Source organism: Glandiceps talaboti, chromosome 9, assembly GCF_964340395.1.
Source record: "Glandiceps talaboti chromosome 9, keGlaTala1.1, whole genome shotgun sequence".
NCBI lineage: Eukaryota > Metazoa > Hemichordata > Enteropneusta > Spengelidae > Glandiceps > Glandiceps talaboti.
The window spans coordinates 8298856-8315359 of record NC_135557.1 but is presented as its reverse complement, the minus strand read 5'-3'; the positions used below and the strand labels follow the sequence as shown (position 1 = coordinate 8315359).

Below are 16504 nucleotides of genomic sequence, written 5' to 3'. Positions count from 1 at the left end.
GCAATTTCCTAAAATGAGCAAAAAAAAATTGAAGGATAATATCTAATAATCCAAACAAACTTTTGTAGATTTTCTATCATTCCCTTACAATATTGAAATCGGGTGTCAGGTATTTGAGTTGGCTGGTCAACCTGATACATTGCAGGTTACATGATGACATAATGTTACAAGTTTTCATTTTTGAAATTACCCTTTGAGATTGAATGGAGAAACTTTGTCAGTAGTACAAATTTCTTGAGTTGAATCGCAGGACAGCCGCTTGCCACTTTACACCACATACGTTTCATTAAGATTTATAATCTTTATTAACCATTGCAGGCACACTATTAGTCTAACAAAACTTTCTTTTACACCAGCTGTGAAATGCATTCAATTTATAACACTTGAATTGCCACCACAAGTGAAGACATAGACACAGTTATTTGTTAATCAAGTTACAAGTTATGCCATGCATATTATACTAGCATACATGATACAATACAAACTTTGCAAGCATGGTACACCTTGTAACGGTATTAAAGTCACACTGTCAATACTTCCAGTTTTTTCTCTATTAAAGATAAAGTAAAAATTTGTGTAGAGTCAAAATCCAAAACAAAGAGAATATATTGTTCATAGCTCCAAGAATCAATAGGACACTACAATATAGTTACTTTATAATATTATAATATTGTCAAGAATTCACCAACTTGATTGATGGTATATGTACATGTGGGCTTTACAAATACAACACCCGTAAAAATGGGCTCGTGGTCTGTACTGATAAAGGTACATGTGTTCTCCCCAGACTCTCTGATCACTCACAAAGTCAGTCATTGTGGGTTAAGGATCTGGATAAGTTCACATGAGGTAACTCATTCAATGTGGGTTTAGGATCATGGTGGATAAGTTCACATGAGGTAACCCATTCAGTGTGGGTTTAGGATCTTGTTTGGATAAGTTCACATGAGGTAACCCATTCACTGTGGGTTAAGGATCATGGTGGATAAGTTCACATGAGGTAACCCATACAGTGTGGGTTTAGGATTTTGTTTGGATAAGTTCATATGAGGTAATCCATTCACTGTGGCTTAAGGATTTTGTTTGGATAAGTTCACATGAGGTAACCCCTTCAAGAGATGGTTCTACAGCTAATCCACAATGTACATGCATGTCAGTCATTACTGCAGCAGAAGCTACTGACCAGATGGTACCACATCATTTTAAATTTTCGTTCACCTATCTGATTACAATATCTTGAGCACTTCCTACATGGATTCAATGTGATAGAGTTTTATTGTTGAACATTGTAAAAACTAAAAGCTCAATAACAGAGTTTAGACCATTATCATGCTAGCGGCTTTTGATTAAGAGTTATAATCTTTAAGACAGCTTACATGTATATACATGTAAGAAGGCCTGTAGTCTATACATGTAGTTAATATATACATTTGACAGGTAGTCATTCTCTGTGATCTCTTTCTAACTTAAGAGTCAAATGGACAAATTCTATCAAAATCTCAAGCTAAATCTCCTACTGGGAAAGTGATGAACAGCAAATGTCTGTAGTAATCCATCACTGACTGACTGACAGGTGATGGTAATTGGTTACTTGGTTTAGTTTTCTTGTAAGTGACGTGAGGACGCGATAACATCACCATGTTTATATCAATGCTTCAATGGACCAATCACATGCATTTTGTATACTATCACTGTTGGTGGTAAAAAAGGAATTCTGTGGAGAATCCGAGATAATCGTATCGTGTACAGGACTAGACTAGAATACGTTACTTCACTGTGTGTAATTTGTAAAGAGTAAACTTGGAAGTATGGACAATGTTAATTAATAATACCTCAAGTATCCATACACCACTGGTTACCTAGGTTACCATGAAGTGATTGACATACGAATATATCAACTGACAGCATTTGACATTCTCTATTCTCATTGATGACATCATACAAAATTTACATAATTTGACCTGACAGCTCACCAAATCATCTGAGGTATGTATACATTGTAATACAATGTATCTGTTTTAGGAGAGATTGTCTGGCTGGCTGCCAAGATGATATCGTATGCAAAAAATTATATTATATTGCGAGCAGTAACAACAGTACATGTAAGTGAACTACCCAGTAATAACGAGTGCTTTAGACTACCCAGTAGTCAAAGTAGTAGTAGTAGTAGTGAGTTATTCAACTACCCAATTAGTCTGTTTATAGATGAAGACGATCCTTGTAGTATCGACGTACCGTATCCTAAGTCTGTCCCAATATAGTATCTGATTCTTGTTATTTATATAAAGATTTTCATAGTAGAATATGAAGAGTATTTATATGAATACTGGAATTTCAATTCTATGAGGACAGACGTAGGAATGGTTGATATTACGTGGCCCATCCATGTTCTTATAAACAGACTAATTTACTACACAGTAAGACGAGTTATACCTTGGGATGTTAAATAGTGTGGATAAAGATAAGATGCTCGGTATCCTGGACACAGTAGAGAGAAAGAAAGATGGAACAGAGGGAAGACAACATTGATTAGTACGTAGTCTGTAAGATACATCATGTCAGAGCGCCCTCAGGCATTGGTCGACCCATCTAACACACTGGTCAAAGCAACTTATGCATCGGCTGGCTGACCAATCTCACACATCAGCCAACTCATCTCACGCACTGGCCAAACCATCTTACGCATTGGCTGGCTGACCCACCTCATGCATCAGCCAACCCATTGAACACATCTACTGACCCATCTTACGCATCGACTGAAACATATTATGCATCTGCCAACCCATCTCACACATTGACTGACCCATCTCATACATTGGTCGACCCATCTCACGCCTAAGGGCTGAACTAACGATGTATCTTACTGTATAATTAGTATACTACTGCACTTTAAGTCAATCATTCAAAAATCAATAAAATAAATATTTGCATGCTGATACCTTTAATTTGTGAGTTGCACATTTTAGCATGCTACGCCATTTTGCTATGTGAGGGTGCCCTTCAAGAAGTGTTGTAGCGTTGTTTAATTAATTTCCATAAATGTGAGCAATATGTATCAGAGTTCTATGGTTACAACTGACTGTGAGGGCTTCCCTCACAGAGCAAAATACTGTAAAACACTAAAAGTGCGCAAAACAACTGAAAATTCCAAATATATTGGCCCATCAACAAAATAGCACCCTCTAGAGGTATTCAGTTACAAAAAAGCGACATCCCAAGTGTCATCTTCAAAACATAACGCATTTTGAAATTTGATTTGAAAGATTTTTCAAATCCTGCGGTATCAACACAAATTTTAAATTAATTATTCTTATTCCCTCACTTTGATGGCATACCACTAGAGGGCGTACTTTCTTGGAAGGGTCTCTTGTCGAATGTGAATGTACGATGATGGCAAGATCATAGTTATCATGCCAAAATTGATAGTGTATTGCAGTAAAATTACTCTGCAGTGTCAATAATATCCAACAATTTCTCAAAATTTCATAATCTTGGTATATATATAAAATATTTTACTCATTTGATGAGTGTGTGATTTACGGTACTTAAAAATACAAACACATTTTAACATAATTACCAAAGGAGAATTAAAGAATGACATCATAACTATTATGAGCCAAGTTTATGAAATTTGATGAAAAATGTTGAAAACTGATACATATCAAAAGATATATATCACAAATTCTCGTTTCAAAATCCTCTTGTGTTCAATTAATAATTTGTGTACAGACAAATCCTCCATTGGTAGAAAGATTTTAAACTCTTTAAACTTGTTATTGTGTGGTGTGGTGTGGTCTGGTGTGATGTGGTCTGGTGTGATGTGGTCTGATATGGCATGGTGTGGTGTGGTGTGGTGTGGCATGGTGTTGTGTGGTGTGTGATGTGGCAGGGTATGATATGGTGTGGTCTGGTGTGGTGTGGTGTGGTGCGGTCTGGTGCAGTGTGACGTGCCGGGGTGGGGTCTGGTGTGGTGTGGTGTGACGTGGTGGGGCGGGGTCTGTTCTGGTGTGGTGTGACGTGGCAGGGCAGGGTCTGGTCTGATGTGGGTGACTAATAGTAATTGTTAACATTATAAATTACATGTAAAGAGAAGTGTAATACAATATTAGCTAGAAAAGATTACATTTGAAAATAGGGTATACAAATTTTTAGACATGTTTTTCTACAATGCTACAAAATAATTTGATTCAGTTTGGATAACCAGTCTGTGAAATCACAAATACTACATGAACAAAAATTCCCTACTTTTGTTTCTATGGAAATGTAGGGTTTATACTCAAAGTTTGGACAAAGTGATTGTGACTCAAGAATGGCGGTAAAGATGTTGATCACACATCAGGGCTTCAATTCATTATTAGTCCAGGACATATTGTATCTAGACTATCAAATTTAAAAGGTGGCCAGTCAGTTTGTAAATGTATTCAACAAAGGGTAATCCTTTGTACAGTTTCATCGTAGTAACTTTTACTTTTCTTTACTTGTTATGATTGTCCTCTTTCTATTTTCTCATTTCTTTAGATTAGTTATTTAATTTCAAGGTGACAAATAAGCCTTATGGGCCGGTAGGACTTTGGACATCAATTTAGTCTTTGTCTCACAACATATGAACCTTCTTATAATATGTATGTTCCACTAACTTTCAAATTAACTGTTTTGAAAACAGGGTTCTCCCTAGCCCTACATGAGTACTGGTCAGTAATCAATTCATGAGGTACTAAGGTAGTAATATCAATCTTTCAGTAGTGGATTGTGGGTAATGATAAAATGCATGGGCAATATAAATAATTGCAATGTTGCGGTCGTTAAATTTCTAAGAGGTGTGGTTGCTGCTGACCAGTGCTGAATTACATGGGGAGAACCCTGTAAATGTATGTAAGTACGATACAAGATTCTAGCATAATGGACCGACAGTGCAACAGTTATATGTATCAAGCTAGGGAGTTAGAGTTAGGTTATAGTTAGGAAGTTAGACTCCCTAGCATACATCTGATTTGCATCATCCACATAGAAGAATGGTCTCTGTTCTACGTGTGTGTTCTGTGTGATGTAGTATTTTATACAATTATCTAGGGAGTCAAGTTATGATATTACCTTTGGAGAGAGCTTTGACATCACTTTCTCTGATGTAGGTAGACTCCCTAGCTTCCATGCAGGAATTAAAGATGTGTTTACTGAATTTGTCGGCTTGTTTTAAGTCAATCTCTAGATCCATTAACAACAATTCTTGACCCTTGTCCTCCTCTGGGTTTCGAATCGTTCCTGGGTTTTTCTAAAAATAAAGAAAATTATCAAAGTTTTTAAATGGAATAGTTTATATATGTACATGTATATCCTTACATAGGTTCATGGGGTTTAACAACATATTAAGCAAACCAAATAGTACATGTTCACACAAGAAATGTGGGATTTATACTCTTGATGTTTGATGTCATGACAATGCAACTACGTGTTACATTTATATACCAATTGTTCTGTGGTGCTCAAAATACTTCAGTCAAAACTTTCAACGTCACCTTTACAGTTTACTTTTCCCCATTTTTCAGAAATGATGTTGTACATAATTATTTAATTAATTATATTGTAACATTTCTCAATATTTTTATCCCTTTAGCAAGAAAATACTTGGCACCCCATAGTCTTGGTTACCCAGACTCTCACTGCTGGGGGTCTCTGCCTACGAGATCTCCACAAATGAGAGTATGGAAAAATGAGATTTCAACTACATTTGTATTCCGCACAGGAAGTAGCTTCTGAAGCAGTGCATCATGGGGAGTACTCCATGTCCAACATTGCATGCAGGCTGGACAATCTGGGTACCTTCTCTACAGATTATCACTTCTCAGGGGACTGATATATATTATTTACAAGTAAGACCATTTTTTATGCTTGGAAGAAATGTACTGTGTGGCTTCTGTCACGGGGTAGTTGGAACGTGGTTTTCCAAGACTCTCATTTGGGGAGGTCTCATAGGCAGAGCCTCCAGTGACGAGAGTTGAGGTAACCAAGACTAGGGACCTCACAGTGTTTTGTCATTTCTTGCCTTCACCTCATAGTGACAAGGCCCTTTAGGTCACCCCTCTTTTCCTTGACTGCATCTCATCTTTATCCACACAGACTATGTGTGATGACACAACCATAATTTATAATAATTTTACATACATGACTTGGCAACAAAACAACTTACCTGTCTAAGTTTAGACATGGCATCTGATGAAATAAATTCAGATTTGGTAAATTTGGTAACAAAACACATAACTTGATACTGATCTTGACCTCGTTCTTCTTCTCCCAAGACAAGGGCCTTGAATAGCTGCACCTCCTGAAATCAAATCATGTCAGACATGGTTTAGTTATAAGTATAATGGCTGAAATAAAGTTTTAACATGGGCATAAGTCTTGAAGTAAAAAGGATAAAAGTACAAATCAGTGTTTATTTATTTATTATTTATTTATTAACCATCCAACAGGCATTGCCCAATAACAGGAGGAAAGTTCAGTGTTAATGCAGGAGGAAACCGGAGTACCCGGGGAAAACCTGTGTGGTTCGGTAGAGTCAAACTGAACGACACTCTTCATACATGTAAGTGTTATACAGCATATTTTGTTGGTATCTCACTGACTAAATTAGCTCTGCATATATATGCTACGACTCTACGAGGTTTGACACATCTTCCCTTTCTGCTATGGGTCCTCCTATCTCTAACAACAATACTGCGAACAGATTTCAGTCGCACAGATTTTAGGAATAAAAACCACCCATACCTTTATTCATGACTAGTAATAGTATAAGTATACAACTTACAAGTCGTGTAAAATACTGAAACAAACTTTAAATCACTAAATTCGACCATGGAAGTATGTGGGTTATACTTCCATGATTCAACCCGATGACCAAATATACACGACTTCGTATTCAAGTGAGAGTTGCCCCGTGCCGGAATTATAAATTCACAGCTCACATAACAGTACTCTTGCTTGCAGATGGAGTATTAAAGCCGTTCCTTCCTTCTCGGACGAAACGCGTGGACCGTCTGCAACAAACAGGAAACACAAAAGTTGTGTGGACCATAGGCCGTCCACAGGGTCTATTTGTGGACCATTCATGGGTGGTGTCCTTGTTTACCAATCACAACACTTGTCATAAATACATTCAAATGGCATCTGATGGCCGACTATATAGTATCAACAATATTTATTTGTGACTGATTACATGTCCATGAACATCACTTACCGCTTTAAAATCAATAATCATTTGAATCAACGTTCCGTCTGACTTTTGGAATTTTAGTGTAATGGTGTCCTGGTTTGTGTCAGACTGTATACTTTGTTGGGTTAAATCGCCACCTTTGTTTTTAACGTTCACTACCAGCTGTGCTACACAGACTGACGATAGTATGAGTAACCATAGCGACGACAACAGTGTGTGCTTCATCTCCATCTTTATAACTTGGATCAAAGCAAAACGACCAACGTGTGACTTCTGTGAATCCGTCGACTTTCTCAACGCGTCTACGACGACTCCATTTTTCTTCTCATCTCATCTCATGCGTTGACTTCCTGTTGTGTGGGGGCGCTGTCTAAGATGACATTCCACTCTTTTTCCAAAACAACGTCGACTCTACTCGGACACATGATTGATAGTTGATATTGAAGGTCCTGACGGTTTTCATGGAACAGCAAAACAAAAAACAAAATTTCTGTTCATTTTGAACTACACATGACTCACTATTAGGAAAATTTAAAAGGTTTAAAAGCCAGGTCAACGGTGTCGCCATGTCAAAGGTGAAAAACCCGGAAATTAAAATATGGTGATCAATACGTCGATCATCTTGTGCCAATGAGTCGACACATATATTTAGATGTGTTTGGTCGCTAGGGATATGCAAATGTCATTAGGATAAATGTTCTAATATTGTATTCATATTATCAGCATTATAACACAGTCCATTCGTCTGTCAGTTGATACCAAGGTCTACACAGTTACTGGACGAACGTAGATTCACAAATTTCGTCTCTTTCAGAAGTTACGATCGCGTACTTGTCCTCAGGTGAACCCGTCTTATAGGTTGCTACTCAACCTGTACGTCCCAAAAGATCGCAAGTGAACACTCTACTACAGTCGATAAAGGAGAAGTCAGGTACTGTTAATATGATACTATAAAACACTTTTATGGACGCCTTTATTATTAGCTTGCGTTTATAGTCTTACTAATTTAACATTGTGAGCCATTGTTAGCGCTCAGACGTACGTTAGCGCTAGGTGAGGATGATGATTGAGCAATTTTACTCTCTTCGAAAATGGTGAATTCAATGCTTGTCGATTTTACCGTTGGAATTTTTAAAATACATGTGTATTATTTTCATCAATATTTTGTAATTTTTTGTTGTTTTAAAATTAATATTAGTAGTGTAATTATAGTACCATATGTCTTCAGTATTCTATGTGTCTGTGAGGTGCTCTCACATTTTGTATAAATTTTGCTTTGGTTGTCTACCCCCCCCCCCCCCCAGGGATGTCTACCATTCTTGCTTAGAAATAGTAATAATTGTGAGGAAAACACAGAAGTATCGCCATGGAAGCTGTCAAGGTCATGTAACAACACCTGATTTCATAACGTGCTATAATTCATAATATGTTTAAATTTTATTTCTAGTCATGGCACAGCCACCATACAACCCAAACTATGGAGCACCACCCCCACCTTACTCTACACCTCAGGGACAGGCACCAGGCTATCCTGCCCCTCCAAGGGCAGCTCCACCAGGTTATGCTGCCCCTCAGGGTGGCTATTATCCACCTCTCCCTCAACAGCAACCTCCACCACCAACACCCCCACAACAAGTCCATCACACAACTGTTATACACACTGCACAGGTAAGAGTTAGTTGTCATGGAGATAAAGAGGCTGCACAGGTAAGAGTTAGTTGTCATGGAGATAAATAGGAATATGAAGACATTAAGGTCAATGTCCTTTTAAATATAGGTGTAAAACAAATTGTCTGGTAGAGCTAGAGAAAGTTGGTCCAGTAACAAAAGAATAAATGTGTAATCCTCATGGTGCCATTGATAATCTAACACTATAGTGTGAGTATCAGGGATTGAATAATGGGTCTTTAAAGTCCAATATTGGCTTAGCATCTGAATGTGGAAACCAGTTGTCTTGCAGAGCTATTCAAAGCTTCTAACTTCAGAACAAACTCCACTGATAAGATAGTAGTAATCTAAGACCATGACCAAGGGATTCAGATATTGAGTTAGAGATGAGATAGACTGTACTCTATTTGTATGATTTAATGATGAAAATACTTTGAATCTCTTCATAAAATTTATCTTCACTTCCACATTCATAAAATGTGATCATGTTTTATTTTTGATTTCTTTGTATACGCAGCCAGTTTATGTCAAGACAGCCAGTCGACCCAAATCAGGAGTAAGTATGTAAAATCATAACATAAAAAATTATTATTATACCATGCACACCAAGTTGTACATGTTCAAACAGAAAATACCGGATCTATACCTACAATCTTACTAATTACTACCTACGTCATAACAGCATGCATCTACATAGTCAATTTTGTGGTGCTCAAAATTATTCAAATTAAGTCACCCACTATTCCTGAAGAGTGTGCTGATTGGTTGTTTACATAGTATGTAAATTAGTTAGCAGTGAATTTTGGTGAGAATAAGTAACTCTAACTGCGTGTTTTTTTATTATTATTATTATCAGTCCAGTTCACTGGGTGGTATGATGACATCTTTGGCTAAAGGTGCTGGTAGTCTTGCTTCTAGTGCATATACTACTGCACAACGAGAATATGATATCCATGCAAGCAGTCCTATACTGGTAAGAAATTCAATTTAAAATGATTTTGATTATTTTAAAAGACCTGGAAAAAAGTTTCGTATGGTAATTTCAGTTTCTAGAGACTTGCAATAACAAATTGGCCACCAAGGTGCATTTTACCGTGAATGAGATGGTATGCATTTGTTTTTTAGTAGAGCTGTTCTGATGACATGACAACTGTACCTTACTAAGTCTGTCAAGTCATATTCTTCCTGCATATCACAGGCACTTTTAGTATTTATTTCTTGCCATTAATTTCTTTCAAAATCATGTTGCCATTCAGTCAATGTGTCCTCTAATGATAGCCAAATTTTGTTGTTGTGAGTCAAAATGATAAAAACTGGCATTTGTTGTGATAAGAGATAGGGTAATACCAAATATTTGTGCGTCACTAGAAATTTTGTGTGTGTCAGTGGCACGTTGAATTGGCTTAAAGGACACACTGCATTCAGTCAAAGAATTAAAGTTATTTTTGGGGGGAGGGGGGGGGGAGGGGTTGTGTTCTTTCTGCCATGTTTGATAATGTGACAGCTAGTGATAAACAGCCATTATTAGTGATCACAACAAACACAAAAACTCAATGTTATATTTCTTGTCCTATGCAGAAACTGTTTGCAACTGGTAATGTAATTCAGTTTACATCTCGTGTGACTGGTAATTCATTACGTTGCCATGGTAATGGTGCATTGGATGCAATGGGGCTGCCACAGGACCCTGCAGGTAACACCTATGAAATATGTATTCTGTCAGCAGAATGTATATGTGTGTGTGTTTTGCTAGCTGTATTAAAATCTGTTGCTATGTGCATGTGATTTATATGGTTACTGTCAGAGACATTTATATACATTGATTGATGGCCAAGTGATTAAACTACTTGCATCATACCATAGTATTTGGGGTGCGAGCTCTACTCTGGGTTTGATTAAATTTGCTATACTGTCTGAATGATATCATTCTGTTTAACTCTTTAAACAATACATGTTTTACCCCAGCCACTCTGGTTTCTAATTGTTTTAACTTTGAACTCTCGGTGTCTGTGTTGAGTTTCTAACTTTTTTTTACTCAACTGAACATACTTACATAAAACCGTCAATTAAATTATTCTAGTATAATGTTACTATCAATGTGTGTCTTCTATGACATTACAATTGGGAACTTGCAATCCAGACCGAGCATGCTCAGACGCAAAGGATTATGGGATTATCTGAGGTTATCATAATACCTAATCCGGAGCTACTGATAAAATTAACCACCCACTATTGTCAGGGTGACTATGAATTGATTATTTGTGGTTACAAACGATGTATCAACATTGTTTACAATACTAATCGATTAGTATTTATTATCACATTTCCAATGATGTAACATTCAACATGGCAGGTTTGCAAGTTCCCTATTGCCCTCTGACATTGTTAGAACAGTTTATTTCTTAGTATGGATTGCTCGATAGTTATAGATGTTATAGAAGACATGCATCGACATTAACATTATCCTCGAATGTTTGTTTTATGTCAGTACTGTCACTTTAGTAAAGTAAAAACTCAGCTTGTGTCACTTTTCAGTCAAACAAATTCAAGGAAGAAGTCAGATTTAGCTTTATACTGTATTTTTGCAAAAGACTTATTTTCACTAATTTCGCTAGAAATAAAAAAAAAAACGCAAAAATATATAGTGACTAAAATGCCTTCTTGTATATGAACACAATGCACCAGTCTGGTAATTAGTAAAAATTAGTCTTTGAGAACTAACTGATATCTGTAAAATTGCAACATTTTCTAGTGGTGAAAATACCAACATGTAGGTGTACAGTATATAAAGTCAAAGCACTATTAGGCTAAGCGTACACCATATTAGGCTAAGCGTATGCCATATTAGGCTAAGCGTATGCCATATTAGGCTAAGCGTACACCATATTAGGCTAAGCGTACACCATATTAAGCTAAGTATATGCCATATTAGGCTAAGCGTACACCATATTAGGCTAAGCGTACACCATATTAGGCTAAGTATGCCATATTAGGCTAAGCGTATGCCATATTAGGCTAAGCGTACACCATATTAGGCTAAGCGTATGCCATATTAGGCTAAGCGTACCTATATTAGGCTAAGCGTACACCATATTATGCTAAGCGTATGCCATATTAGGCTAAGTATATGCCATATTAGGCTAAGTGTATGCCAAGGTGTAGCATTTCGTCTATAGATAAAAGAATAGATTGTCTTTTCCTTTTGTATATGTATGTCACAATCTCGAATTTACTTTTCAATGAATAAAATGAGTTTTTACTTACACATAAAAACCAAAGTTGCTAATTTATAACATTTATTTATCTTTTCAGCTCATTTTGTGTGTTTCAACCAAGGAAATAATCTTGTGATACTAAGGAATGCTGCTTATCCAGCTTTTCATCTCAGAGTTTTCAGCAATGTTGTCACTGCAAATGTAAGTATCCATAAAAACAAAAGATTTTACCATTTGACCACTAGGAGTGCTGATTTATACTTCAGTTATACACTTCAGGTGCCATGCCGTGAAAACCTAGCCAGTAAATAGAGATTGGCAAACATAACTTGGTTTCTGAGTAGAAATATGCATGATTTACAAAAAATAGGGTTTTTCTCCAATGAACACGGCTACTAAATGTGCCTTTAGAGAAAAAATACTTGAGTTCCTGAAATTGCATTCATCTCTAATCACAAACAGCATAAGCTTGACAATCTTGTGATTGAAAAATTGAGTAACAGGTTTTGATTCAAAATATTAGATTTTGGTATTCATAAAAACAAAAGATTTTACAATTTGACCACTAGGTGTGCTGGGAAACAAAATTCAAATACAGAATAGACATTCTCTGTCATGAAAGGCAGAACTACTTGAATAGGCCTTTCCAAAATTTGCAATGGTGGCGCTCTACTTCCTGTCTGTGTGTACCTTGGGGGTATACATGGTATAGATTACTCAGTTAATCATAGAGCACTGCTGCTTTCCTCGATGTCTGAACAATACAAAAAACATCCCCGATTTACACTTAGAACTACAGAATACAAGGAACAAAGCTCTTAAGAAACAGTACTATGAAGTGATGATACCCCCAATTTGAGTGAGGGCACTATATTCTCAATTTCCTGTTTGCAGTCTGCAATGGCCTGTTGTGTTAGCATATCATCAACTCTACCACTTTGAGAACCTAATCACTATTCAGTGCCATAGCCCTTGAATACTAACTTGTAATTCATATAGGACACCTAGTGGTCAAACTGTGAAATCTTTTGTTTTTATGAAAACTGAAATCTAAAGTTTTGAATCAAAACCAGTTTCAGTTTGTCAATAACAATAGTGTCAAACTTAGACTGTTTATGATTACAAAGAATGTCCATCTTGTATTTGAATTTGGTTTCAAGTCAGGAATATTTGTTATTAGAATTTCTAATGCAAGGTAGTTAGTAATCTGTGTCAGCATACAAACTAAACAGGTCCCTAAATTTGGTTTTACAGGAAAACAGTTTGATATATATACAGGTACTGCCATGGTGATTTCAGCTGTAATTTTTAAAGTCAATGAAACACTAAGTGGTTGTGTGTATTTGCAGGGTACTGGTGATTTCAGCTGTAAGTTCAGAATTCATGAAACGTTGGGTGGTTACGTAACTCTGGAGTCACTGTCCTCACATACACAACACATCGGTGTTGCTGCTGATGGGGCTATTAAACCCCCTAACACAGTTGATAAAGGAAATGACGCCCAGTTCAAAGTCAGATTGGTGGTAAGTAGATTGATTTACGATAGAATCCAGGAAATCAAAGTTCTTAATAATCCATATCAAAGCTTGTACCTGGTCATTTTTAAAGAAAATAATGAAAGTTTGGTTTCACGGAACCTGTCAATCATTTTTATATTTATATTTTTATATACTTTATTCAGCACCAGTATTGAAATGACTGAATTTTGATATCATTTCAACCTTAAAACTTTGAATGTCATCCCCTTATTTTTTTTTTCTAGATTTTAGTTTTCCTAACAAAGTAACAGCCCATGTTTTTTATTTATGAAACTTGTCCTATTGTAACATAATTATCATCAAACGAATTTGTATTATTGATAATTTCTGATATGTTTTAACTCCATTTTAAAACTCCAGAGGGCGCTTATGATCGGTTACCCAGACTTTCCACCCCCAGCAGAGTGCCTGAGGCATTATAGTGTCAGTGATTGTTACAAGATGGCTACTCAAAACATGACTTCTTTAGTAAAATCATATGGTGGCAAATCTTGCTAAGAATCTTTTGATTTATCGCCTGACGAAAGATGGTTTTCGAAAATGTTTATACATGATTTCATTTAAATATATACAGAGTTGATGAAAATTGAAAACAACAAACATGCAGAAATAGGTTTTGACTAAATGCCGTCTTATAACTCAACACTATGTACCAGTCTTAGACTAGTAATTAGTTAGTCTTTGAGAACTAGCTGAAGACTATCAAATTGCAAAATTTTATAAAATTTATGAAATTTAATTTATAAAATAAAATTTATAAAATTGCAAATTTTGCTAGAGTCAGTATCTGAGTTTACAGTCATTTTGATAATTCTTGATAAATTGTGTTGTTTGTTTCAGGCTCCTGCGCATGTACCAGTTAGCCAACCAGTCGCAGCTACCACCTATGTTGTACACCAATATAAAAAATAAACAACTTTGTCAGCTGTTCTACTGAGACTGCATTCAGTCACAGAAGAGAAGATGAACACAAACGCATAGTATATACTTTCATTTATTAGCAAAATATGGTCATACTATCTTGTACAAAGGTCAGCATTTACATTTAGATCTTCTAATATTATACACAAGTTAAATGAGTTTGTAAAGTATGCCATGACAGGGCGCCCTCATACATCAGTGAGGGGAGAGTGACACAACGTATCTTACAGTCAGAAGTCAGATAGGTATGCAATCTTTTCAAAAAAAAAGAAAATTTGATTTGCTTTATTTTGCTCATTTCACATCTAGTGTACTTGTCATTTAAAGTGGTCATATGGATGAGGATTGGGTATTTATTTTGGATTTTTAATTTATAAAACAAATTGTATCATAGATTCCTACTTGAAATATCAATGTGAAATAAAATTGACAAAGTCTGTGTTTGTATCTCAAGAATCGCAAAAATGTTAAAATGAGTAAAAAGTTTTATATTATGCATACAATAATTAAAAAAATGGATGTAAAAACATTCTTGGAAGCAACTCTCCAATTTTCGCCAACATCTCATCAGTATCGTCAGAGGTTTTGATTCTGTGAGTAGAAATTGTCAATATTGATTACGAACCCAAAATCCATATATATTTATTCTCACATTTATTGATCATTTGCAGTTAATTGACTTACTTACAAATAAGGATGTGGCATATATTTTTTCATATTAATTTTTTGAAATAGGAAGTCATAAAATTGTTTAATGAATCAATCAATTAATCACTCACTCAATAAATCAATCAATCAATCAATTAATCAATCAATCTTTATTGCTTAACAACATGCTATAGCAAGCGTGGTAAGGCATACAAAAATAACATGAGTAAAAAATCCAAATAAATACCCAGTCTTCATCCAATATGACCATCTGGAAGTTCTCTTCTATTTACCCTGGATTCTATCAGAGTACCGTACGTTAAGTAAGGAAGGTGTCATGTGATGTATGAACAATTACAGATGGTAATAGACAAGTCTGTAAGTAGAGGCTTTTATTTAAACAAATTTTATAAGTACTAAAAGATTACTAACAAGTGCAACACACACACACACACACACACACACACACACACACACACACACACACACACAGACACACACACACACACACACGTATACACACAGACACACACACAGACAGGTATACACACATACACAGACACACACAGACATACATACAAAAATGTACATACATGTACATGCATACATACTGACTGTACATTGTCGGTGATCGTTTTGTGGGACATCGCCATGTTACCAATCAAAAGGCATATGTGATTGTAATGGATTTTTCTTCATGTGCATGATTCTTAGTTCTTTCTTGACATACATTTACAATTTATCTGAACTTTATACAATATTATTTCATTTGATGTACAGTACATAGGTATTTGATCAGAAGTCTGCCCATGATTACCTTGCCTGAAGATTTTGATAAAGAAGTATTATTTGAAATGTCGCTGATATAACATATTGATAAGGAATGTATTACAACAAGTAACACTGAAGTAAAGCACTGTCTCTATGTGCTACACTCATTTATAGCATTTAAATCAAATATAAAAGTATACTGTTTTTTTGCCTTATTTACAAGCCTAGCATGTGGCCTTTCTAATGTGGTCAGTTAGCAAATGAAACAGTATACTTTTACACTTGATATGGATGCTATAAACGATTGTGGTACATACAGAAAATGCTTTACTTTGGTTTTGTAGTTGTAATTGTAAATTTGCCCTCCCACCCACACATACATACATACATACATACATACATACATACATACATACACACATACATACACGCTCACATACATACATACATACATACATACATACATACATACATACACACATACACACACACACACACATATACACGCACACATTTGCCCTCCCTCCCACACATAC

General features: G+C 35.9%; 2 protein-coding genes across 2 annotated transcripts; one reads left to right on the top strand and one right to left on the bottom strand.

Moving 5' to 3' along the window:
• Window positions 1-2410: 2410 nt before the first annotated feature.
• Window positions 2411-7524, bottom strand: LOC144439749 (out at first protein-like). Its single transcript, XM_078128983.1, has 4 exons — window positions 7232-7524; window positions 6185-6319; window positions 5092-5269; window positions 2411-2478 (listed from the first exon to the last, which is right to left on the bottom strand). The coding sequence occupies exons 1-4, from the start codon at window positions 7436-7438 to the stop codon at window positions 2411-2413; spliced, it is 588 nt and encodes a 195-aa protein (XP_077985109.1). The 5' UTR covers window positions 7439-7524.
• A 298-nt stretch (window positions 7525-7822) lies between these two features.
• LOC144440321 (uncharacterized) lies at window positions 7823-15657 on the top strand. Its single transcript, XM_078129679.1, has 8 exons — window positions 7823-8138; window positions 8655-8875; window positions 9393-9431; window positions 9732-9848; window positions 10454-10568; window positions 12188-12291; window positions 13440-13613; window positions 14469-15657. Exons 2-8 carry the CDS (start codon window positions 8657-8659, stop codon window positions 14538-14540), a joined length of 840 nt encoding a protein of 279 aa, XP_077985805.1. The 5' UTR covers window positions 7823-8138; window positions 8655-8656; the 3' UTR covers window positions 14541-15657.
• The last annotated feature ends 847 nt before the right edge of the window (window positions 15658-16504 follow it).